This window comes from Lampetra fluviatilis, chromosome 1, assembly GCF_964198595.1.
Source record: "Lampetra fluviatilis chromosome 1, kcLamFluv1.1, whole genome shotgun sequence".
In the NCBI taxonomy this organism is placed as follows: Eukaryota; Metazoa; Chordata; class Hyperoartia; order Petromyzontiformes; family Petromyzontidae; genus Lampetra; species Lampetra fluviatilis.
The window spans coordinates 21172902-21199418 of record NC_136275.1 but is presented as its reverse complement, the minus strand read 5'-3'; the positions used below and the strand labels follow the sequence as shown (position 1 = coordinate 21199418).

At 51.3% G+C, this 26517-nt stretch overlaps 1 protein-coding gene across 2 annotated transcripts; it reads right to left on the bottom strand.

Moving 5' to 3' along the window:
• Positions 1–36: 36 nt before the first annotated feature.
• On the bottom strand, positions 37–26489 carry TMEM98 (transmembrane protein 98). 2 transcript variants are annotated; one of them, XM_078859246.1, is made up of 7 exons: positions 26088–26489; positions 13748–13951; positions 13126–13257; positions 11979–12012; positions 11464–11579; positions 10259–10318; positions 37–7137 (listed from the first exon to the last, which is right to left on the bottom strand). In XM_078859246.1, exons 2-7 carry the CDS (start codon positions 13876–13878, stop codon positions 6879–6881), a joined length of 732 nt encoding a protein of 243 aa, XP_078715372.1. In that variant the 5' UTR covers positions 13879–13951; positions 26088–26489; the 3' UTR covers positions 37–6878. The 2 variants fall into 2 exon arrangements, with proteins under 2 accessions (XP_078715372.1, XP_078715381.1); XM_078859255.1 differs by having other exon boundaries at positions 13748–13948.
• Positions 26490–26517: the final 28 nt, after the last annotated feature.

The window sequence follows — 26517 nt, the reverse complement described above, 5'->3', positions numbered from 1 at the left end:
TATTTAAGTAAATGCTTATGCATTGTGTATATACATTGCTGCGACTGAACTAGACCATCTATGTGTATTTTTTTTTATAAAAGCAATTACAGTACTGTATATAAAATGAAAAACATTGAAGCGTGTTTTTTTTCTTCTTCACGAAGTCTGTTTGCAGGGTCGGTCTGGTGAACTCTTCCTTGACATCTGTGAAAAAGAGCTTCATAGCTCATCGGATTCCTGCAGTCGAAATGAGGATTCTGATTTTGAAACGATGAAAACGAAGCAGCGGGTTTCATCTTGTAGCCACTTCAGTTTCAGTTTTCAGTTTCATTTATTTGGTGTAGCCCTGTGAGCCATTCGGCTCTTGAATCGGGTGCAACCGCAACAAACAAAAACATGAACAAGAAGCATCTTAAAGTCGTCGCACTCATTACACACAAAGTGCTTGCCACAAATGAACCACAACGCCTTGCTGATCTCGTCGAAGAGCATAAACCATCACGCAAACTCCGGTCATCCTCGCAGCAGCGGCTTTCGGCTAACCGCTGAACAAAGACGGTCACCGCATCGTGCGCTTTCAGATGCGCTTCTGCGGCTGTCTGGAACGCTCCTCCGATATTATTAAGCCACTGGAGCTATGCGCTTTTAAATCTAGATTGAAAACTCGTTTTTTTAAACAGATTTTTGTGTTTAGTTTGTTGTCCTTACCCTGCACCTCCGGTTAGCACGTTTGGCTACGTGCGGTGCGAAATAAGTTCAACATACACCACGCACGCAGGCCGTGAGTCCCAGGCTGTCCCACAAGTCTGAAGCTTCACTTCGTGAGGATAGACTACTTTGACTCCACGAGTGAGACTCTGTTGGTGCCACAGAGACGCATGACTGCTTAACTGTGAGACACACAGCCAGACAAAGAACTACGTAAACGCCCATCATTGATACCAGGGACAAAAAAGGACACAGAGACGGATGCAGAGAAGTTTGGAAGGCCTTAAATAAGTCACGTGCACATTTGGCGCATGGGTCCGTAGACAAATGTCACGTGCCGATTACATAGGGTCATCTGATATAAGTTATAAAAAAACATTCATCAATAACATAAACTTAACGAGAACAAGTATATAATATACAAGAGGCTAAAGGTAGAGTGACTACATCTCTGGCCGATATGCTGTGAAGGACCATTTCCTGAAACGTCTATTATCATTTATTTTTAAAGTCACATTATTATTGAAGAACGTGTTGAGTTGTTGTTAATTGTGCTTGTGCACCACTGCCAACGCAGTAGTGTCACCAAATAGAGTTTATTTAGATATAAGTTTATTTAGGTTACATCAGCCCGCATGTCGATGGACATATGTCCGTCCAGATTATACCCAACACATTTCTAAAATAACAAATCACTGAAGTAGCAAACAATTTAGTGTTGCGTCAAATCCTAACTCAAGGCTGGCACTGTTTCACTTTTGTGTCGATGCTGAACAGCTTCTGACTGCTTCGTTATAACGAACGCTGCTGGACAGAGTTAGCTGTGCCTTGTGGGATTTGTTACTTCCCACCAGCGCAAGTCCACAGGGCCCAAGACACGCGCAGCTGGACACATTTCCTTCGACGAAAATCGAACGCGAGAGGGGATTTCTAGACAAAACGCACGATTGTGACCATAGGCTTCAGTCCCCCCGTCATGCCTTGCATTTCACGTGACCGCAACAAAGACAAAAAAAACCCTTATAGCCTGGAACAGACTGTTGGCGCAAGTGCTGTTAGCGAGCACCTATGATGACCGGCACGGCACACGAAGGGGTGGATGGCCAGCACCACGCCCCTTTGTCTCCCCAGTGGCGATGTTTACGCACCTCACCAGGTACTTATTTTGTTGATGAGTCGACCTAGGGGAGGCCCAGGACCGGTTTAGATATTCGTCACTGGTGTTGGCCATGAGCAGGAATCGAACCTGGGTCCCTGCCGGGTTTGTAGCGCAGCGCCCTCACCATTACACTACCACTCCCCACCCCCCAACACAACACCATGCCATGTGCCACTTTCACTCCAAGTGAACGTGGCTTTTGCTGGGCCACTGCCTTGCGCTCGAAACAGAACGTAATTTAGCCCGATCCAGGGTCGTGAATCCCTTTCCAGAATGAGAATCTTTATTTCATCCTGGAGAAATCCGATGAACTAGGAAACTCTTTTACACGGATGTCCAGTTGGCATTTACAGCCCTGGAGGTGCAGATCTGCCCATGTTGTCGCAGTTTAAATGCCACCGTGTGCTCTGGCTTTTCAAGCAGAGGTCACGCAAAGGTGGACCGAGGAGCTCAGGAGGCCGAGACCCAGGGTTCACACCTGGGCTACAGCACTGCTGATGGTCTCAGCGTGGTCACCAAAGACTGAACGATAATGCCATCTTATTTAATGTAGATGTTTCATTTTTCACACTTCATCTGGCTTGTCTGCAGCTCTTGAGGATTGCCGTGTTGCAAGCACTTCTATAGCAGCGCATGTGAGAATTTGCATCGCCGATTGAGAATGAGGCAATTGAAGGGACCCTCAAAGTAGTTATGTGATGTCAACTTTTCCAGAGCACATTATCTTAACACGGGGTACTTTCCACTTTCTGCTCACATTGCATGCGGAAATGTCTTCACAACACACTCGGAATCATCATTATCATCAGCTGTGAGCTCTCAATTATTTGATAGAGGCCTACCAAGCCGTTGTCATCCCTCACAGTCCAGCGATGTAATAATCCACCTTGCACCTGCACACGAGCCAATTTACAAAAGGGCTGTAATCTGGGACAAATATACACGTATTTTTAAAAATCAGCACGTGCGCTGAAAGTCTGGCCAAACATTCCGACCACGAGGCACTCTGTCGACAGAGGTTTCGGACTAAACATCTGTCGCCAGTCTTCTTCTTTGGTACGGCCGATGTAGAAGCACAGCAGCAAGTCCATTTTCACACTGACGTGGTCAAGCCAGACAAACCGCGTCAGGAGTAGCAGAGGGCATTATCGCTGTGATGTCCCCCTTCGTATTTGCGGATCGGGGCATTGCATCGCCATGCGTTGTGCGGTCTGTTCTGGATTACCACAGTCACAGACTGGAGCGTTTTTATGCATCCGGTAATCGCATCTGCCATGGTTTGTGCGGGTGTGGTTTATGATGGACCATGAGCTTCGTGGATGTTCAAACACCAGCGATCTGCTGTGTTGGGTCTTTAACAAGGTGTTTATTTGCGAGTTCTTTTGAGCTCCATTCAGCTCGCCAAACTTCGTCGGGGTTGAACTCGCTTCGTTGAAGGTTAAGCGCACGGGTCCAAAAGGGGCTTGCTTGACTTCAAGCGATGCCGAGGGATGTTATTGAGGTCCTGATGAATGGGATGGTGACTGTCAACAGTGCCAGGCTGCACACGGGGGGGGGGGCGGGGGGTGTGAACCCAGGAGTCACGTGGCCTCCCACGCTCGCGCGGGCGCTGACCCCACCCAAGCAGGAGGAACCACACGGGCAGCACAGGTCAACGACGCGAAAGGCTTCAGCTGCCAGTTGTGGAATTTATCTGACAAGCTAAGGCCCACCGAGCTATATAGCTCTTTTTTCAGAAACGACCTGGCTATCACAAATGATAGCTCAACGAAGTGGCTTAAAACGTGGAAATTGATCGCAGTCAAAAACTCCAATGCATGTTTCTAAATGTGGAAGGAAAAACCGGAGGACACGGAGAATAATCCACGCAATCACGGAGAGAGAAACACGCAAACTCAAAATATACAGCAGGTGTCAGGGTCGGGATCGAACCCACGGCCTCCGAACACGGCTGTGGCCAAGGAGGGGGCGGGTCAGGATGGATCTGAGGATGTATTTAACTTCTCACGTAAAGAAAAGGACATAGGAGGCTGAGAAGGTAGAGGAATAAGCTGGCACGCTCGAGATCCTGGGTGATTGCACCAACACAAAAAACTGGAATATCACCAAATCCTGCACTTATTGTGGAAAAACTCCAGCTCAGATAAAAACAAAAATTAGGGTTTGACTGTCACACGATTAACATTAATCTCATGTAGGCAGTGCGGGTGGGAAAGGGCTGAACTGTAAAAAGATTGTTGATTATTCGTTATATTCTTAAATCCAGAAGTCGGCAAGAAACTGACGGGACAGTGCGAGAGTCATAGCGCGTCACTCGCTACCGGAAGTTCAATTTGTGGGAAGTTAACAATGCAAGATAATCTCAAGATGCTGTACAGAAATGGCAGGCGTATTTATTTCATGGACGGAACGAGGCAGCCAGGCACAGGTCGTGGGAAAAAAAGTGATTGAGTCTGGACTTGAAAAGAAGCAGGGAGTCGACAGCACGGATTGTAGGGGGGGGGGGGGGTGGGAGTTCTAGACTGTGGGGGCAAAAGAGCAAGATCTGCGACCTCTCTGGTACCGGCTCAGTGCTCTGACCCCTGAGGCACCCAGTCGAAACCATCACGCGAACTCCGGTCATGCTCACAGCGGCTTCTGGCTGGCCATCGAACAAAGACGGTCACTGAGTCGCGCGCTTTCAGATGCGCTTCTGCGGCCATCTGGAACGCTCTTCCTTCCGATATTAAAAAGCCCTTTTAAATCTTTCTTGAAAACTAATATCTTTAGAACTTACCCACTGGAGCAGTCAACACCTGATGACGGTTGCTTGTGTTGCTTCCGAAACGTCGTGATTATTTTTTTCCTACGTGACTTTACCGACAAAACCAAAGAGTATGGATCTTTAGAACTGCTTATTGCGTTTAGTTTGTTGTCCTTCCCCCACACCTCCGATTAGCGCGGTTGGCTACGTACGTTGCGAAAGAAGTTCAACGTACATGCAGCCACCCCCAACTTTTGCCAAGCTTTCACCTAGCTCGACGCTCTCCAGATGAACATGCGACTGTGCCCAATCTACTCATCGAAGTAGGCGGAGACCCAATATGAGCCGAGTTGTCACAGGCGTCCCAGTGGCTTCATTGATAAGAGGAGTGAAGGGCCCTCTCGCCACCCTGAGCTGCACCTAACCGCCGGTGTCTGTAAACCTTGTCGCCATGTCCTCTCGTTCAGACGCGGCCCCAGGTTAATGGTTAACGCTTTTACGATTCCTCTCGCCAGAGCACGTTTTTGTTATATTGTAAAAAAAAGCAGATAAACGCCTTGGGGCGCTCGTGCATTCCCCCAGGCAGCCCACATCACCCGAGCCAATAATCGTTGGCCGATGTCACCTGCTCAGCACACGTCACTTTACGCAACACGAAGGGGGCGGCGGATGATTGCGTGGAGCCGTCGCGATTTCACGGCCCGCGATACGATTCAACAATACGTATATTTTTCGTCCCGTACCGATGTCGGGTTTTCTCGGTTGTGCAGCACGGCTCTCCCCATGGGTTTTAAGTTTCACGCCGCGCGTCGTGTCGGCAGGATGTCTGATGTTTCGCCCCGGAGGCTGGGAGGATCTTCAGGAATTTAACTGAGTTTCTGAAGGACAGCCATGTATTTTCTCATTTTGTCGAAACCCCGTTCGTACTATTTTGGATGTTTTCCATTTGTGCAGTTGTGTTTGCTCCCTTAGAGTGAATGTGCTATCGGCGTCTGATTTGAATGTGTCTAAAAGCATACGTTTTTCTTCGCCACGCATCATTCGATGCTCACGTCGTAAGTAGGCGTCGATGAATCACCACACACTTACACAGTACGTGCGCGTACACTACAGAGATAAAGCCTCGGCACACAGCTGTTTCGCAGATAAAACATCCTTATTCTTAGCATGACATCCATGCAGGGGTATAAGCCAGATAAAGTTATACTTAAAACAGCAGCTTTTCCCCTTCCGGTTCGAATCCAATAAATGCAAACCGTGAAAGGGCGCTTGAGTGAGAATGTCCTATGCACGTCTTTTGTGCAAGCTTTCAAGCGATTCTACACCGGCTTCAATGATCACGGCTCAGTGCTTTCCTGCTTCCAACACATTTGTTGGCGACTCAAAACGGGGGACATATGGTGAGAGCTGGCCCCGCCCACTTCTCAATCACCACGCCCACTTGGCCACTAGCACCGCCCACGGCGAGCGGCCACCTTCAAGTCTCTCGATGACGTTGGTCCCGCCCACCGCTTATAGGCCCAGCCTGCTGAAGTCTCGCGACACCTTTTGCCCGTATCATGAACCGAGCATGAGTTCACGAAATTTTAAACTGTAGACAACAAAAAAGTAAAATGTTTCAGTAGGAGCACAGCCTTAATATAACTGTCCAGGCAAAGACCAAGACGTTGTTGGTAGCTTTAACGATACCGTCCATCGTGGACGAACGAGAAGGTCGCCGTGCATTGAGTTGCGGGAGGAAGCAGTTGAATGCCGGGAGTGAGCCGCGCTTGCCAGTCTCGCTGGTAAAGGTGCGAGTGTGTCTTAATCCACACCAACGTTCACCTGCTGCCCGCGTGGGCCCAGTGATTGTTTGGCACTAGAACTATGTAGGGCCGCTCTGTGGCTCTCTGTGAACGGAGATTTGAAAAGTGACATCACGGATGACAATGCTGCTGCTGTTGATGAGAAAGAAGAAGACGATGATGATACTACTGCTTCTGATAAAGTTGATGTCGATAATGACTGATTTTGACGACGATAATAATGATGACAACACTGAGAAGAATTGTATTGTGCTGCTAATGTTGTGAATGATGCTGCTTACTGCAATACCGCTGATACCAATGATTCTGCCCCTGATGATGATGCCGATGCTGCTGCTCCTGCTGTTCAAGATGATGATGAGGGCTATATTGCTGCTATCAATGCTGCTGCTGATGATGAGAAATGACAACAATCTCAGGCACACCCGTCTTCTGCCCTCCCGTCAGTCGGTCGGTTAGACGAGATCGGTCGGTCGACGGCTCACAGGTGCGACTGCGCGCTGGGGTGGGCGCACACGTCGCCCAGCGAGGCCGGCGTGGGTGCCAGCACGAACGCCGGTGGCGCCGCCAAAGGCTCCATCTCCGAGGCCTCAGCCGCCTCGCGCAGCACCGCCATGTGCGCCTCCGCCGTCGACAGCGAGCGGTCCACCCAGTCGAGGCCTTGGCCTCCACCGCTCAGCAGACACGCGCTGCGCGTCACCAGCACCAGGTGCGACACGGACAGCAGCAGCGCCGTCAGCCTGCTCCCACAGGGGTGGGAGGAGGGGGGGGAGATAAGGACGACGGTAGACAGGGGGAAGAATCAGGAGGGACAGGATGACACTCCTGATCATGGCTAATGCGACGATATGTCTGGGAGGCTCAAGCGGGATACATGGTGAGCTAGTAGCCTCGCTTACTATTATTCATTGTCTAATGATAACAGCACACAATGTTTACTCTTAAATTCAGCATTGAGACACAGAGAGCCTAGAGGCAGCGTGCAGGACGGGATAGAGAGGATGTGGCTGAGCGGACAAGGCGACCAATTTTCTGGGAGGCTCAACCAGGACCCAGGAGCCCCTCTCCCTCCTTTCAAGCACACCCACTTTTATATGGCCACGCCCACTCAAGCACCATAAGCCCCGCCTTCTCCACTTATAGCCCCGCCCACTGCTCAGGTAGCCTGTCCTCTACCCACATCGTGCGGTGAGCATGAGGCCAAATAATTGGCAACCGGGACAAAATCTTGATTTTCGCTAAAGTGTCCGGGACACCGGGACGGCCTCTGAAACCAGGACTTTACCGGCCAAACTGCGACGTTTGGTAGCCTCGACCATGACAAAAGACATATATCCCCCGTATAGCATTAAGAAACTGTTGGGCCAAGTGCTGTTAGCGAGCACCTATGAAGGCGGGTACGGCACACGAGGGGGTGGGTGGCCAGCACCACGCCCGGCCGCATTTGTCTCCCTAGCGGGCATGTATACACACTGCACCAGTTACTCATTTGGGGCTGAGTCGACCAATGGGAAGGCCCCAGAACCAAATTCAGATAATCGTCACTGGTATTGGATGTGAGCTGGAATCGAGACTCGGGTCACCACCGGATTCGTAGCACAGCGCCACCACTCCCCACTGTTACTCCTACAGCTGTGGTCACTCACTACCACAGGTCGTGCCCTCATCTGGGAACAGTCGTTGCTTTGATGCCACATGACACCCCCCCCCCCCCCCGTGGGGCCGTGTACACAGCAACGGTTCCGGTTAAACAGGAAGGGTAACGGAGGGGCCCTCGGTCGCTATCGTTACCGCATTTTAGTCTTGAATTTCCAAGTAAATAGATGGAAGAAAAAAATATCTCTCAATAGAGCAACAATATTGTGACCGTGACTTGTAAGCTTTCGCAACCAATATTATCCACAATAAACAAATAATACCCCATCGATTATTGAAAAACAAACCTCATCAATAAATAAAAACCAGTATCAAATCGATAAAAAAGAACTGTTAATTTTTGTTCGCAATCCGGCCACTCATGAGCAATCGCATCCCGTACAGAGTTTTCCCGCTCTCCAGTTAATCTGTCGTCCTCTCAGAAGGCAACGTTTGAAAATAGGATCTTATTTTGTCATTGGTGAATGTATCGTCTATTGCTCGTCATCCTAGCACCGTTGGCTCTCAACATTATTAGTAAAACACCAAAACTGTTTTGATAAGTCGATAGCAGTAGGGACCACGCGTCACGTGTGCGCAAAGTTACACGTGCGCTTTGTAGACCATAATGCTTTTAAGAGAAGCGTCATAAAGAAGTAAACAGATAAGGGCTCAATCTTTGCTGTTTACTTGCGGAATGGGGCATGCGGCCACTCAAGACCAGACACAGTTGCTGGAGATACTGGAGTATTTTTTCTTTAAGCTTTGATTATGCAACTCAACTATTGATTCAACCGATACGAAGGTCAACTCGAGCAGGTAAACACATTCGTCTGTTGGCTTGTGCCCAATAAAACTCGCATGGGTACAGCCTAGCTGTAAACTACAGTGTGTATAAATAATTAGTTTTGACTTTTTTCTGTTCGGAGGAGGATTGTCAAAACAAACTGTTCATAGAGATATATGGGCCTAAGTCAGGCCTGACTGATTATACCTTTCCGCTATTCACTCAGCTCTAGATGCTGCAGTCTGGGCAGCAATGTTGTTAGAAGTCATGTGGTCTCCTTAAATATTATCCTGTGCAGGGCTCAGGGCCAGGCGGAGGATTATAATTGAGGCCTAAGACAAAGATCCCCCCATATAGCCTTAACAGACTGTTGGGGGTGCAAGTGCTGTTAGCGATCACCTATGAAGGCCGGCACAGCACACGTCTGGCCGACTTTGTCTCCCCAGTGGTGAGGTTTAGACATCGCACCAGGCACTCATTTTAGGCTGAGCCGACCTAGGGGAGGTGCAGGACCATTTCAGATAATCGTCACTGGTGTTGGTGGCCGTGAGCGGGAATCCAACTCCGGTCGCCGGATTCGCAGCGCAGCCGCACTTAAACGTTGCACCACCGCTCCCCTAAGTGAGGCCACCACTGGGCACCGCAGGCTGTCAAGTCCAGACTGGTGACTCGGCACTAGAGCGAGCGGCTCGCAATCAAAGGAAAGGGTGCGAGTTCAAATCATCGTGGTGGGGGTTGACTCATCCCATCATCACTCTCCCGCCCAAGTTGAATTAAATGAGAACCATTTTGTGTGCCCTATTGAGAGACTCACCACCACATTGGATGCACCCACAGCACAGGGTTCAACCACCACACCACAGGTCACAGCACCTCTCTATCTCCGCTTCTTCCCGTGCAATTCTCCACTTTGGTATTCCCTTCCATCGTGTCTTTCCCCCAGGTCCGTACAACCCTGCTCACTTTAAGGAACGTATTAACTAGCTTAATGATAGCGTTTTTTTCTTGGGTGAGAGCCGCGTGAATGTAAATGCCGTGTCGTAAACCCACCTCCACCTGAGAACCATTCGGTAAGGTTTGTCATGTGCATACAACGCGCCGATGAGTGACCACTTCAGCCCATCGATGTGTTGGGGAGTAATACCGCAACACGTACAATTTGAGTACGACGTTTCACGCAACGAACCTCACTAATTGGCCGCGTCAAGGTGGAGGTGGGCGTACGACAAAATTACATTTACGCGATGTCACCCAGAAACAATTTTTGTTCATGCGTGATATTGATTGCGAAAGCCTAAGTGTTGAATCATATATAACTCCCGTCGACGAGCACTTTTACACACTGCTGTTTGTTGCTGGCTACTTGGCGGTTTTGGGCCTTCGGCCTGCTGCTCTCAACAACCGTGAACCGTTTAGTTGCATGGCATGGAAGGACTCACCGTGCCTCCAGCAGTTTGGGCTCCATGGGGTTGTACATGCAGCGAACAGCGTCATCCACCCTGCACCACAACAGCACCGCAAGAACAAAAGGACAAAGTTCCCCCGTATAGCCTTTAACAGACTGTTGGGGCAAGTGCTATAAGTAAGGGGCGCCATGGTGGCGAGATGTTACCTCTCTCGCCTGGTACAGAGGAGGTTGTGGGTTCGATCCCGACCCTAACGCTTGTATATTTGGAGTTTGCATATCTCTCTTGCCGTGGTAGCGTGGATTTTTCTTCGAATCCTCTCGTTTTCTCCTCCAAAATTTAAAAACATGCGCTTAGATTATTTGGCTGCAATAAATGTCCATGATGATAAGACATTTCGATGAGCTATTATTTGTGGCCAGGTCGCTTCTGGTTCAGAAAATCGGACAGTGGTCTTGGTCATGAGCGGGAATCGAACTCGGATCCTAGGGTTCGTAGCGCAGCATGCTAACCGCTGCACCACCACTCCCCAGAAAAACAACAACCACCAGCTGCTTGTCCAGCGCTCAGCAACACGGGGGTCAGGGGTCACGGTGGGGGAGGAATGGGGTCCGGGTGAGTGCTCGAGTGGTCAGGGGTTAGGAGGGGTCAGGGGTCAGACAAGAGGGGCTGGGAGTTATTATAAGGGGAGGGTGTAAAGGTGGTGGGTGGAGGGGGGAGGTTTTAGGAAGCTAAAGTTTATTTGTTTAACTAGGCTTAGAGCTACTTAAACTATTAAAACGAAACTTTTAAACATTTTTTTTATTTTATCAGGTAAGGCCCATTGAGCTATGTAGTTCTTTTCAGACGCCACAAAAGATAGCTCAACAAAGTGGCTCATCACGTGGACATTTCTAGCAGCCAAATAATCTCACCGCACGTTGATTCTAAATGTCAAGGGAAGAACCGGAGGACCCGGAGTAAAATCCACGCGGCCACGCGGAGAGAGACACGCAAACACCAGGGTCGGGATCGAACCCACGACTTCCTGGATACCAGGTGAGGTAAGTTAACGGTTACAGAGGCCAGGATAGTGTCATGGATGACCACAATGACACAAACATAGACACCAAGTACAGCAATGAAGCGAATAGAAACCAGGTGGGGGGGGGGGCTAGGAGGTGAGTGCTGTGTTGGGGTGGCGAGCGTTGGATGGGTTAGGTGGGGGGGGGGGGGACTGGGGTGGGGGTCTTGCGAACCGGGGGCCGATGCGCTTCGCCACGGTGATGATGTCACTGAGGCTCTTGGACGATTTCACCTTCAGCCCCGAGCCCATCGTCATGGCGACAAGCTTCTCCGTCAGCGTGTGGCACGTCTGGGGGGTGGGCGAGACAACGGGGGATGGAGGGAGGGCGGGGGGGGCGAGGTACACACACGGGAGAGTGAGTCAATAGGTAGCGCAGTGAGCTGTGGCTGATTTGGGAGCGGATTGCACGTTTGCTAGTGACGTGTATGCGCAACAAAAGAGAATGATTTTTTACTTGAAACTTTGGTGATTGCAGGAATTCATATTCTTTGGTTCTTTCAGTAAAGTCAACGTAGATAGGAAAAGAATAATAAAGTTAATAAAAAATAATACAAAATAAAAACCACGACGATTCGATCGCAACACAAGCGGTCATCATCAGGCCCTCACATCCAACTGAGAGCAAATCGTCAAATTCCATCCTGCTACTTTCTGAGCTATGCAATGAACCGTGCAAGATCCACCAACCTTCAGGATCTCGATGCAGTGTGGAATCAGTCCCCTGGAAGGGAATAAACAAACAAACACATATTGGGTTTAGAATGCACGAAGTGCTCCTGATAACGAACACCGCAAACATCTGCTGGGCGGCGCCGGTGGTGGCTACGCTGCTGCACGCGGCTACCTGTGACCGAGCGCTGTGGAGGCAGCAGGAGCGAGGGTTGGTGGATTCGCGGTTTAATACCTGGCCTGGCACAGGCGCCGTGCTATGAACACCACAGAGATGCTGCAGAACTCCCTGCCGCCCCGTGGCCGTCGAAGAGGTGCCGTGCCCGGGCTCGCCAGCAGAATGCGGTACAGCAAAGTGCAGACTGACGTGTATGAGATAGAGCATTGCACCCTCGCGTGCATGGGTATTCTACGGGTGCTCCGGTTTCCTCCCACGTGTGTGATAACCACTCGTTGGCTGAAAACATCTTGGTATATAGAGGGCTACAGAACAATTGTTGGTAGCGCCGGCTCACCGCCTGGCAGCCTTCCAGCTCTGTCTGTGGTTCCTATCCAGCGATTGTGAGATGCAATTTGCATGAAGAACGTTGTATCAAACTAAACATTAAATTGGTTGTTGTTTTTATCGTGATCTGTCAAACTCAACAGTGTTGTTCCATGCTGTGCGTTTCTGTGCGACGCGACGCACCAAATGTGTCATAATTTTACATTCAAATACAAACTGCACATGCCTGATGATTGCTAAACAATAGCCCCATGTAAAGCGGAGAGTGCCTATTCAAATGCAAAGCACTGTTTTCTTAGCGTGGGACGCACGTGTGCACACACGTACAAAAAAAGTCCGCACCTTCGTTTCAATTGGACGCTCTCTAACTCAGGTGGGACATAGACCGCTGGGGACAGTGCCATTAGCGAGCACCTATTAAGGTCAGCGGAGCACATTAAGGGACGGTGATTTAGCTTTTCAATCCGAGCGTCGCAAAATGAAACACCCGGACGGAAGTGGCCACGGTGAATAACGAAGGAGCGATGGGCACTGGGGGGCATGGGCGGTGGTAAAACAATGAAGAGAAGGGAGTGAATTTACGAAGAGGGCCATCCAAAATCTACAACAGCCGCGGGGGACAACCCTTTAAACTTGAGGGCGGGGGGGGGCGTGACTCACGAGGCGTCCTCGATCCAGGCCACGTCCTCCAGGAAGGACTCGATGTTGGGGTTGGTGATGACGACGCCCTCCAGCTCCAGCTCGGATGGGTTGCTCTGCGTCTCCATGGCGTCGATCAGGTCAAGAGTCGGCCTGCGGGAGCCAAGGACGAGCCGTTAGTTCCTACTCCTTCTCACCTCTCACGGCCCCATCACCGCGCCACACGAGTCCGTGACGGAGTAGCTGACAAGACGTTGCGTGACCCGCCGGAACACACATGCGCGCACGTGCCCGTTTCACCACGTGGCCCACATCCCACTGGGATTTTTGCACACAGCGTTGATATACGGTGTTTTTTTCTGGGAGACTTTGCTGTTTTTTCCTGGATTTTTCTGTTGCGTGTAGTCACTTTAAGATGTTTCTTGTTCACGTTTTTGTTTGTTGCGGTTGCACCTGAGTCAAGAGCCGCATGGCTCACAGGATTATACCTAATAAATGAAACTGAAAAAAAACTGAAAAACCAGGAAAAGCAGTGGAATGACCGTGTCCATCCCAGGGGCCCGCAGGGTAGCCCACGAGGGGCCCATGGGGGGCTACGGGTGGTCCACGGGGGGCCATAGGGGACCCACGAGGCGGCCCTCACCGGGAGTCGCGCTCCGTGAGGATGTGGTCGGCGCGGCAGTAGCGGTGGCGGCAGAGCAGCACAAGGGCCCCGAGCGACGAGAGAAACACGAGTGCCAGCACGCTGATGGCGATCACCACCACCGTCTCCATCGCGCCGCGTGCCCACCACCACCCCCAGCTCGTCGTCCCGTTGGGGGGCGGGGGGGGGCTCAGCCCCCACCTGCTTCACATCGACAAACAAAACACAAGGTCAAGACGAGGCGGAACATTGGGTTCGGTTTTACTTACAAACAAAAAAGTTAAGATGGAAATAATTGAGAGGCGCTTAGCGGAGATACCCTCTCTCATTGGGTTTTGTTTGACCATACTTCACCGCGCTTATGCAAATGTTACCTGCGGTCGGATCATATTATAATCGACGGGGGTTGAGACAGACCCGACGACTACTCGATTCATCGGTTGCCGATACAGTTACGCTCACAGCACATGCGTGTAAGAATGCCTGACTATTCACATGTTCCCTTCATGCTAATAGGCGGAGCGAGAGTGCGTACACTGCAGGTGTATCGTCAAATGTGCAGGCCTTTGTCTAGCCACTGCTGGATGAAGGCCCCCCGTCACGCCGTGGAGGTTGTGCAAAGAGTTTGTTTGACCATACTTCACCACGCGGGTCACTGCCGGTTGGTGTAGTGCAGAACCACAACTGGTTCAGGTATCATTCGCCATCGATGATAGCCGTGGCCGGGACTTAGCATTCAGGTCACCGGGATCAAAGTGCAAAGTGCTAACCGTTGCGCCACCACTCCCCCCTGCCCCCAGTTTTATCCGACTTAGAGGCACAATATAATACTTGTACAGCATTACCTTGAGCTAGAGACGATTCAACAACCAGAAGAAACAATATATGCAGGCTTGACACGAATGACATGAAATATATAAACGGGTGTCTAAGCAACAAAATACAGCAGGAATCCCAACATGCCTTGCATGTCGAGATGACATCACTTCGCATATCAATGAGATGTATGGACATGCGAGATCCTCCGCTAATGAAGAGAGAGAGGGGGGGGGGGCACCTGCCAGTAACATGTGGTAAGAGAGGGGGGATTGGGAGGACGTGGCGAAGAGAATAAGGCCACCACATTTCTTGGGAGGCTCAACGGGGACGCATGGTGAACTGGTTAGCCCCCCTCCCATCAACCACACCCACTTTGACACGGCCACGCCCACTCAACCACTAGACCCATCCACGCAATGAGTGGCTTCCCATGCCCCACTGGCTATATTCCCACCTCCGAGGTCAGAAAATGCTTAACCCGAACAAAGTTTTACAAAATCCTCAGGACACCGGGGCAGTCTTTATAAAAGCCAGCGAGCCTCTCTCAGCCAACGTGGACGTTGAGACAAGGAGTGGAGGGGGGGAAGTGAGGGGGGTGCGCGGTGGAGGAAGGGACGGAGAGAGGATGCGGGGGAGAGGCAGAGGGAGGCAGTCCCGGGGTGTTTACGATGTAGGCCGAGCGGTGAGAGACGCGCGGCGGCTATGACTGCATGGAACGGCGGCGCTCAGCCCTGCTGTCTGCTGGACAGATCGCAGCACCCAGCCAGACAATCCGCCTCCTCCTCCTCCTCCCTCCTCTTCACCGCAAAAAGGCAAGCTGAATCAAAGACCGCAGCACAATCCAAGCAGGAGCGAGAGAGGCTCCCAGAAAAAAAAACGGGCACGAGTTTCCTGTATCATTCAGTGGCACGGTGTCCATTCCCAGTGGTGCAGTGAGGATGGCATGGGCCCTTGCTGGTGCAAGAAATGAAATGACACTCCCGTGTTCAAGTTTTCTGCATAGTCTGGCACCTGCATCATCATCATCATCATATCACGAAACCTGGGCCCCTCTGACCCGTGGGCTCCCTGTGCAGTTGCACCGCCTGCACACTCCGTAGCTACGCCGCTGTCCATTCCCTGCTTCTGGAGGAGCTTGGTGTGTTCTCGGTGTCACACGGTCGTGAGGATGGCGATGGTTTGGGCAGGCCTCCATCCAGCGGTGGAGAGATCAAAAGGCGACGATGGAGATGATAGACTGGCAGCGGGGGTCACCCGTCAAGTGGAAGTCGAGCCACGCCTCGCGGTCACTGCTGAGTGCCAGAAGGGACGCGTAGTTCGTGACAAGCGAAATTCCGCACGTAAAAAAAGATCGGCGACTGCGACCGAATTGGAGTGAAGAAAAAGATGAACCATTCCGAAGGTGACTGCGCCACGCGGTGCCTCCCATTGTTGCCACTAAACCAAGCTAAGCTATGTTTTATTTTACCAGCTAAGGCCCACTGAGCTGTATAGCTGTTTATCAGAAGCGGCCTGACCTCAAATGATAACTCAACGAAGTGTCTTGTCACGTGGAAATTTATAGCAGCCAAATACTCAACGCGCATATTTCGGGAAAAAACTGTAGGACCTGGAGAAAAATCCATGCCACCACGGGGAGAGAGAGAAACACGCAAACTCAAAAAATACAGCGGGCGACAGGCTTGGGATCGAACCTACAATCCCCTATATAGTAGGCGAGGTAGTTTACACCTCGCCACCGCGGTGCATTCGAACAGCGCACGGCACGAGCGGCCAATGTCTCCTTCACAGTTGGACAATATTTGGAAGCCACTGGAGCTATCCATTTTGAAATATAGATTTCAAACTAATTTCTTCAGAACTGCTTTTTGTTGTCCTTCCCCCGGCACCTCCGATTATATTGCTACATATTGGCGAAATAAGTTCAACATACATACAGAATGGAAGGGTCGCTCTGTTGAGGTTGGCGAGGTGCAATGTGCCCATCACATGAGCGACCACCGCTCATGACATGCTCACGCAGCAGCCGCGGATGCCATACACCAGGCAACTCGTGATGCAGTCGAACCGATTGCTAATCTCAACACCCAGCTGTAATATTTTGCCGGTCGCTCTGCAAAATGCTGCATGGAAGAGAGAGAGAGAGATTTGACTTCAAGTGCATCAGAATCACGGTGACATGGTTTGCCGTCACGTGGAAATTCTTCTGAACAGAATAAAGACTGCAACTGCCCCTGGCGAGAGACGTAGCGTTGGCCAGCGCTTGAGCCGCTTACACAAGCACGGAGAGAAGAATGTTTTCCCCACCATAATCGCGTCATTGTGCTGCAGGGTTTGGACGGCAAAGAGGATTAGGGGGCTGCGGCAAGCGAGGCTCTCTCCGTGGGTATGGCCTGGGGGGGTCTCTCCCCAATCTCCAGTCCTCGCGACCCACACACAACGTCTCCGCCAGCCTTCTCCATCCCAAAACTAAGTAGAGTTCCACGCTGCTCATGCCCGGTGATTGCTGAACTTTGTCTCGTGTCGACAAAGGTTCAAATCGCGGGCGGCTGGCGGCGGTGCGCCGATGCCTGATAACCAAAATCTCCTCGGGTGGCTGGGTGGCCGCGGTGGCGAGATGTTAACCACCTTGCCTGATATACGAGAAGTCGTGGGTTCGATCATAACTAAAGCCAGAAAATTTGGAGTTTGCTTGTCTCACTCTCCGTGGCCACGTGGGTTTTTCTTCAGGCCCTCCAGTTTTGCCCTCCATATGTAGAGACACTCGTTTAGAGTATATGGCTGCTCTAAATTTCCACATGATAAGCCACTTCATTGAGCTTTCATTTGTGGCCAGGTCGCTTCTGAAAAATAGCTATATATATCTCAGTGGGCCTTGCCTGGTAAAATAAAAAATTAAATAGTAGTTAGTATCTGTCACTGCCACCATCTTAGCAGCACGAATCGGATACTAGACGGGAATATATGTGACCTGGAAAAGAACGGCGTTCGAAAGTTTATCACGATCAGTCACTTGTGTTTGGTTCCCGGCCACGGCTAACATCAGCGGCGAGTGACATCAGAACCGGTCCTGCTCTCTTCCTCTGCACCTTCACCAACCCGCGCCTTCACCGTATGGTCAAACGAGCGCGCATGACTGACGAGAAAGCCTTCATCCAGCAGCGGACTGGCAAAGGGCTGTAAATGAGTAAATCATACGATTGTTACAAATAATCTATGCCTCGTGTATCCTGGCTGGCTGCTGGCTGGGCACCTCTCCACCACCCCAACAGTAACTCTATTAAAGAATAAAAATGGATTTTACCCTATTTGGCAATAAAATAGGTATTAAGATGTTATTTCTTTATACTTTTATTCAGGCATAAATGTCCCATAGATAGTAACTCTATTGGTCGAGGCAGTTGCCACCGAAACTAACGAGGTAACTGGCTACGCGGGATTTTTTCCACGTAACAAATACACGTTTCGGCAGACTAAGTTCGAAAGACATTTAATAATGATTAAAATAGAGAGCGAAACCGAAGAGGCGGGAGTTATAAATACAAAAGATTGACCACGGTTCATTAAGAATCGCTCTTTTAAATTTGTGCCCTGATGTTAATGTCATTATTTCGCGAGAATATTCCATCAATCCGACAAAATATTTACAAAATAGCTCAACACATACTATATTGGCATTTTTTTACTACATGACATAACAGAAAGGGTTAAACCTATTCTTATTTTTCATACTTTGATACTCGTAAAAAAAAGGTCCCATAGATATAACTGCTCAACGCGAGCTGTACATGGCTCTGATACTGTTGGGCATTGCCTTTGTGCTATTCACCTTTTGGCGTTCTCTGGTTTGACACTGGTGAGACAGGGCCGTCGATGCTGTCACAAAGGCCGTCTGTGGTGTAGGCCAATCAGTTTCAAAGACAATGCATACATTATCAGGCCATGCTTATTTGCATGTTTTGCCACAAGTACGTAGGGTTCATGCAGACATCTTAACACCTGCTTTATTGCCTTGAATGGTAAAACCGATTCTTATTTCTCACACTTTTGATCCTGGCAAAAAAAGGTCCCATCGTCTCTTATGTTCCATTGCAAATCAACAATGGCTTCCCTCTCTACGCGAGGCATACAAAAACGCACAGCAAAACTTGGGGGGAAAGGCGCCCTGCTCCTGCTGCTGCTGCTGCCGCCCCCACACTCAGTTCGAGCTGTCACAGGGCGTCAGGCTGAGCTTCCCCAGGCATCGCTGCTGCTGCAGCTGCAGGCAGTGCCCCTACATGGCCGTGCTGCTCGTACGCTCGGAGCCAGCGGCGGAAAAAAACCGTCGAGTGCGGCAGGCGGCGCGACTGCATCGTTGTCTGCGTACGGTGCGGAAGACGTTCAACATAGAGTGCATACAAAGGGGGCTACGAAGAGAGGGGGGGGGGATACTGCTGATTAGGGGGTAGGCGAGAGGGTGGAGATGCAATTGTTTACTTGAGAGAGGGTCCCATGCCGACTGCGCTGCGCCACTGATAGCAGCCGCCCTGGTGCGTTCCCTCGCGAGCAGGGGTTTGTGGTACACTTTGGGATATTCCGAGAGGAATTTAACAATCAATAATAATTCGTCTCTGCTGGGTCAAGGCGTCCCCCCCCCACCCCAGACTCGTGGAGGTTGTTTATTTTGGTGGCAAGTGGCGAGTGATGTCTATAAAACAACTCAAATTTTTTTTTTTTCGGGCAAGTCCCACTGAGCTGCATCGCTCTTCTTTAGAAGCGACCTGACCACCACAAATGATAGCTCAACGAAGTGGCTTGTCACCGTGTGGAAATGTACAGCAGAAGGCATGTTGTTTCTAAGTGTCAAGGGGAAAACCGGAGGACCCGGAGAAAAATACCCACGACCACGGCGAGAGAGACACCGCAAACTCCCAATACACAGCAGGCGTCAGGGTCGGGATCGAACCCACAACCCCCTGTATACCAGGCGAGGTAGTTAACATCTGAACCGAATCTAGCCTGACCAATCCGCATTGACGAGCACAGTGAAGTATGTTCAAATAACCCGCTCCCCCCATGACCTACAGGGCATGGGGGAGGCCTTTATCCAGCAGTTGAACAACAAGGTGGGGTGCAATAAGGAGAAATGACCCCTTGGGTGTAAACGCCTACACTGAGCCAATGGGTGGCCTGTGCTGTGTGAATTTCATCCCTTCCTTCCACCACAGAGCCCCCCACCACTCGACCACAGCCCCAGCTCAACGATGAGTGCTAGGGCGCGCTGGGTGCAGGGCCGGATTAAGATTTTGTAGGCTCCTGGGCTGCAGGTACTGTGCGGGCCCCCCAGTAATATTTCCAAAAGGAAAAAAAAGTTAAATAAAAATTTAAATTAATTTTTACAAGGCTAACAACAAATAAAATTCAGCATTCACAAATGAAATAACTTTTAACTTAATCTCTGAAGGCCCTCCAGCTGGCGGAGGCCACTGGGCTGCAGCCCCGAAAGCCCCCCACGACTTAATCCGGCCCTGGCTGGGTGTCGCGTCTGCGAGCGGTGGCGCAGCGGTTAGCGCGCTCCGCTACGAACCCGACCATCCCGAGGTCGATTCCGGCTCACGGCCAACACCACCGACGATTATCTGAACCGGTGCTGGACCTCCCCTAGGTCGACTCGGCCTCAAATGAGTTGCTGGTGCGGAGTGAAAAAATATCGCCACTGGGGAGACAAAGGCGGCAGGGCGTGGTGTTGGCTACCCCCCCCCCCTCGCATGCCGTGTGTTCGCGAACGGCACTTGCCCCAAAAGTCTGATAAGGTTATACGGGGGATCTTTGTCTTTTGGGTGTCCCGTGCAGTGTGCTTGGGTGATGGGGAATCCCTCCCTCACCGCCGCGAAGTGGTGGACAAAGTTCAGGGCCAGGCAGGCAGAGAGAGACGCGGCTCCCGCAGGCGCACAGAGCGCAGTGGGCCCGCGATCGCCGTGTTGACACACGGTTTGTTTGCCATCCAGGCTGACAGCGAGAGCAAACGAAAATTAGTCCTAAAAGCATCAGCCGATGCACCAAAATTTTCCACGGGCAAACAACAACATTCCCCTCGCCACAATGCAACTATTAATTATTGTTTTTTTGTTTGAGAGAGGGCAATGACCTGGCCTGGTGTAGGCGTGAGTGACGCATTGCAGGGAACTGCCCCTGACGAAGACCGCTTGTGTTGAATTCGAATCGTCGTGGGGTTTTTTTTATTATGATTTTTCTATCGACATGACTTTACCGAAAGAACCAAGAATATGCCCGCAGCAGGTTCATCAGTGGCATACCATTGGACCGTTAGGGTCAGATAGGGCCTGGCCTGACCCGGAGAACGGGCAAAACATGTCTTTCTCAGGCGTTTAGGAATACCACGGTGTGAACTTCACCATCAATTGCCACGCAGAGTGGACGAGGAACTACGATTGGCGGCGCGGCAGCAGAGCGAGTGGCTTGCGATCAGAAGGGTCGCGAGTTAAACTCCTGGTTGCGGCTGTTGACCGAGCCCATCATCCCTCCTGGGTCGACAACACGAGTACTGCTTTGTGGGGAAGTCAACAGCTGTTGTGCGGGGACACTCGTCCCCCGTCATAGGAATGCAAAGCGGGTGGTGAGCACCAATGCCTCAACGGAAATCACTTTGACTTTGAATCTGACACAGGATCCTTATAAGAAAGTTACTCACCAATGCTGCAAGCAACACCCGCCGTAAACCGAGACAGAATCTTTAACCCTCACCATGGGATCGCTCATACATGTGCATCATGGCCTCGTCCCCAGGAAGCCCCCAGATTGGACGATTTCTTTTGTCGCCAGGGGTCACCCGCAAAGTCACTTAATCCGGCGGCATAATCGCGTGCCGAGTTGGCAATACTGCCTTGGGGGCGGGGGTTGGTGGAACACGTGAGTATTAGTGTGCCCCGAAAGATTCCTTACATCATGGGCTACGAGGTTATAATAAAGGCGGCCAGTGAACCCCCCCCCCCCCCCGTGTACAAGGGGGATCTCGAGCTCTCTCTCACGAACGCGACCGCACACCGACCAAGGAATGGCCTCAACAACGCAGAGCGATGGGCCCTCTTGGAAAACGTGTCATGAGAGTTGGAGAGAATCCTGTATCGAGGCGAATTCCTTCCCGAGGAATTACGAACTGATCTCAGTCTACCGGCGGTGCCGTGTTTCGGCCAAGGACAAATACTTTAACGGAAGAAAAACAGAATAATTTCACCCCTCTGTAAATTCCTGAGCTAAATCTGGAGTTCAATGCAGACATTCTTGTCGGAGCTATGTACGGGAGTTCGTTCCACCGCGCGTTCCAACGCTGTGGTGCTGTCGAGTGTGAAGGCAGTGAGGCACCCTGTATATATCAGAATCGATATGCAGACTGGAGGCATCCGATGAGCTATGAAGCTCTTTTTCACACATGTCCAGGAGGACATAGGGGTGCAGAGCAGAGTTTTTTTTTATTTGCTTTGGTTCCACATTGAGATTCGTTTCCTCTCGTCGCACTTCGAGAGACGTAACCAGTTCACAACTCCAGTCCTAGCGAACCACAGAGGAGGCCTTTGGTGATGGATCAGCCACACACGTTGGCAGCAGTGCACAAGCAACAACAAACTCAAAGCATGAGTCAACCCATCCAAGATTTGCAACACGCCATATTCGGGAAAGAGCTGAGTCGGCATCGCGGATAGCACAGAGAACATTAAACCAACACCAATAAATATACAATAGGCGATGATATGTGCAATGGCTATTGTTCATAGCACACGCTTTCTGAAGTTGTACCAATTGACTCTTATCCACGCTAAATGGGTCACCTCATGCCCTGCTTTTCAGGCGGTTGTCACACGGTGGACAAATCGTTGGTACGGACAGTCCCCGGCTTACAAACAGCTCAGTGGGCCTTACCTGTTAAAATAAAAAGTTGAGTTTAAGTGTAATTATTGATAGTGGTTGGCTTACCATTACTATACTTTGCACTCCTATCGTTTATCTGCATTGTTTGTAGTTGCAACTTTCTGACCCGCTCCTACCAGACATCTGTGAGAGAGAGCTTCATCTCTCATCGGATTTCTCCAGGTTAAATTCTGATGCTGACCTCGTCTCAAGACGCCGCACGGATAGCTCGCTCCATCGCTCACGTGTTTACTTCACAGAGGGGGAAGAGGCAGCAAACCTGCAGAGTAAAGAGCGAAAATGGCTGGGGCGGCGCCGCCGCTGTCGTCTGTTGGAGATGAACCGAGCCCGACTGTGGCAAATCACGAAATGTGATTTTGCCGACTCCCATGAACTCGTCGTGCGTAAGATCGCAGCTTTAAATCACGGGCGGCTCACAACCGGATTCGAACCCAGGTTTCTCGACGGTGCTGGGCTCGGTGTCTCTGACCTCTGAGCCACCCAACAACGTGAATATTACAACTGGGATGTTTGACATCACGGTTTTGCCTCGGTTCAATTTGATACAAAAAGACAAAGATCCCCCCCCGTATAGCCTTAACAGACTGTTTGGGTCGAGTGCTGTTAGTGCTGTAAGCAAGCACGTACATTTCACACACACACACGCCTGCGCGAGTACACAGTCCTGTTGTATTTTTTTGAGTTGGCTATTTTACATGGGACATCCGTGGTGCCGTTAGCACAGCAACATCAACAAAGGACAAACAAAAACCCATCAACATTGCCGAAAAACAAGTAGAGGGTCCTTACGGAATATCGCACAACTTAACAAAAGCGGGCCAGCACCTGCCAGAGCTAATGATGATACAGGAATAAAAACATAGGGGTTTTCCCCTTTTTTCTGGCAACAAAACTTAAACCTTTTACAGGTACTGGCAAAGGAGGTCTAATGATGATACAGGAAATAAGAACTCGAGTTTTGAATCGAGTCGGGCCATCACAGGAGCCTAGAAGAAGAGGCGATGGGGGGTGAAGGGGGCAGGAGCGAACCTTGTCGTCGTCCCCTCCACCACCCTGTGGCCAAAGCTACGAGTTGGGGCCCCCTTTGACAACCACCAAGAGATTTGTCTTCAAGAACAGTGTCAAAGAACAAAACACTTGTTTAACATCACGGTTTTAATTTGTTTTAATTCAAATGTTTAATGATGTGGTTAGGCAAGAGGAGTCCGCGACATATGTAACAGCCTAGGTGCGACCGTGCGAGACAAATCTGAAATCTTTTTTGGGTGGGGGGGCCCACCTGACCCATTGCTGCTGATACCCCCTGAGCTGATCATGTCACTACCACGCCACTGGGTGGGGGCGGCTCTAAAGTCAGAAAGCAGAGCGAGGCGTAGTCACACACTGCAACACGGCGGCTGGGACGCGAGCCCTGTTGGCCGCTTCGGTTTGCGAGCGACTGCTGCGTTGCTGGAGAGCGACCACAGCACAGCACTCCATGGGGGTGTGAGGGCAGGGGAAAGGTTGCGGGGGCAGACCTGGTCCCAGTACAACGGTGCATCGAGTGTTTTTTTGTTGCGTCGATCCGAGCAAAATCAAAAGTCAAACTCGTAGGCACGTGGTGGTGGTAGAGTTTGGGGTGAGCGGTAGTGTAGCGGATAGCGCGCTGCGCTACGAACCCGGCGGCCTCAAATTCGATTCCTGCTCATGGCCAAAACCGGTGACGGTTATCTGAACAGGGCCTCCCCTAGGTCAACTCGGCCTCAAATGAGTATCCGGTGCGGTGTGTAAACATCGCCACTTAGGTAGACAAAGGCGGTCGGGCGCGGTGCTGGCCACCCACCCCCTCGTGTGCCGTGCCGGCCTTCATAGGTGCTCGCTTAACAGCACTTGCCCCTACAGTCTGTTGAGGCTGTACGAGGGTGCTTTGTATTTGGTGGTGGTGCTGTTGTTGCTAAAACGAGAAGTGGGAGGAAAGCTCCCCTTGTCTGGCGACCCAGCCGGGGGTGCAAATTCCACATTGAGATCGACGAGACGACCACTGTTGTAGACTTCCCAATCGACAGACTCATTGGCTGGTTTAGAGTATTTGGCTGCTATAGATTTCCACACGACGATAAGCCACTTCCCGTTGAGATATCATTTGTGGTCAGTTCGCTTCTGAAAAAGAGCTGTGTAGGTCAGTGGGCCTTGCTTGGTAAAAACAAAAAAAACGATACCCGAAATCACACGAATACACACCCATACATGGTTCATACAGATGAGACACACACCATACCACAACATCCACCATTTACCACGATTCTATTCGTGCGTTTTTGGCAGTGCGTTCAGGAGCTAAATGCCAATGTCGAGGTCTGCTGCTGCCCACGACGAGCGGGCTTCGGAAGAGAGTTCGCGTCCTTTTCGCTGTCCTCAGTGGTTTACTTTAAGGTCCGTAGTGTCGGTTCCATGGCGGCAATCTCACTCGTGTGGCTTGTGTTTGATGTACCTCTATGGGTCTCTCATGTATATCTATGCGTCTCTATGCATCAGTGTGTGTCACTGTGGGTCTCTCTGTATCAACGAGTGTCTGTGTGTCCTCCACGTGCCTCTTCGGTTTTTTTTTACCTTGCGATCCTTAGCTTGGGTTGCAGTGCCACAATCGAACGACTGTGGCTCGCGTCTTTCATTTTCCACTCACGGAGATGCGCGCATCGGCCAGCTGCTGTTGATGTTCTGATGCCGTTGATGGTTCCACCACCGGCGTCATAGCCAGGAGGTGCTCTACGTTTTGGCCACTTAACAGCAGAGACGTAACCGCGGCGCTCGTGCCAGGCTAGGTGCACCTCCCGCACCTCCGAGTAGCACGCTTGGCTACGTACGGCGCGAAATAAGTTCGACGTACTGCGTGCATACTTTGAGACCAACGTGTGCGACAAAGAAAGGTTTCGCTGGTGGCGGGTCCTAGGGGCAAGACGCTCGTGGTGTTGGTTGGCCAGGGGCAATTGGCAGGTGAGCTACGTGCGTATCCCCACGCTCTCATTTGTCCGCGTTTTAATCCGCCGGGACCTCTGCTCGTTGTTGTGAGCGTCACCCCACACACCACACACCAGACCCCACACACACCCCACACACACCACACCACACACCACACCACACACACCACACATACACCCTACGCACACCACACACCACACACACACCACACAGACACACCACACACCACCCCACACACACACACCACACACACCACACACGCGCGTGTGCGTACAGCCACAATGTTAATAATGCCTCCTCCACAACTATCCTCGAACCGCCCTGTCCACCACCGCCATCACAGTCCACCCTGGCGGAGTTCAGGCACTGCAAGTTGGCAGCGCGCGGAGCGACGCGCGTCAACAAATGGATGCCACCCTCCACTAAACCACGCGCGCGACAACTCGAGAAACGCGCCACTCGCTAATTGTACAACGGCGAAAATATTTCGACGCCTCCATCGCCATCGACTCCGGGTACATGTGGTGCCTGGGGGCTTGTTCACGTTCGTCGGGCCGGTGGCGATCTGAGCCGAGATGCGAAGACGGCGGAGAGTGGAGGCGCCGCGCGTCGCTGCGTAAAAGCGCACGGCACTCACCTCTCTGTCGGTCCTGTCGCTCTTCCCGTGAACGCCTCTCGCACGCCCGGTGTCTTCACGCCTTTGTCTCCCTTCGCGCGCGCGGGCGTCCTTAATCCTGTGGTCTCGGGTCGCCTCCTTTCCTCCTCTCCCGTCACGCGTCCTACCGCCCTCCCGCACGCCTCCACCTCCTCCTCCTCCTCGTCTCCCTATCTACTTCTCCCTGTCGTCTTCTCTCGCCGCCACCTCGACCTCGTGCCCTCTCGTCTTCTGTTCCTCCCTATCCTCTCCCCGTGCGTTCTTCCGTCTCCTTCCCCTCCTAGGTCCAAGCGCCGAGCGTTGATCTCGCCCCCATCTGCGCCACTCTCCGCTCTCTCTCTCGTGGCTCTACACCCTCTCACTCCCAGCGCTCTCCTCTCTGTCTCTCTCCCCGTTTGTTCGCCCCCTCTGA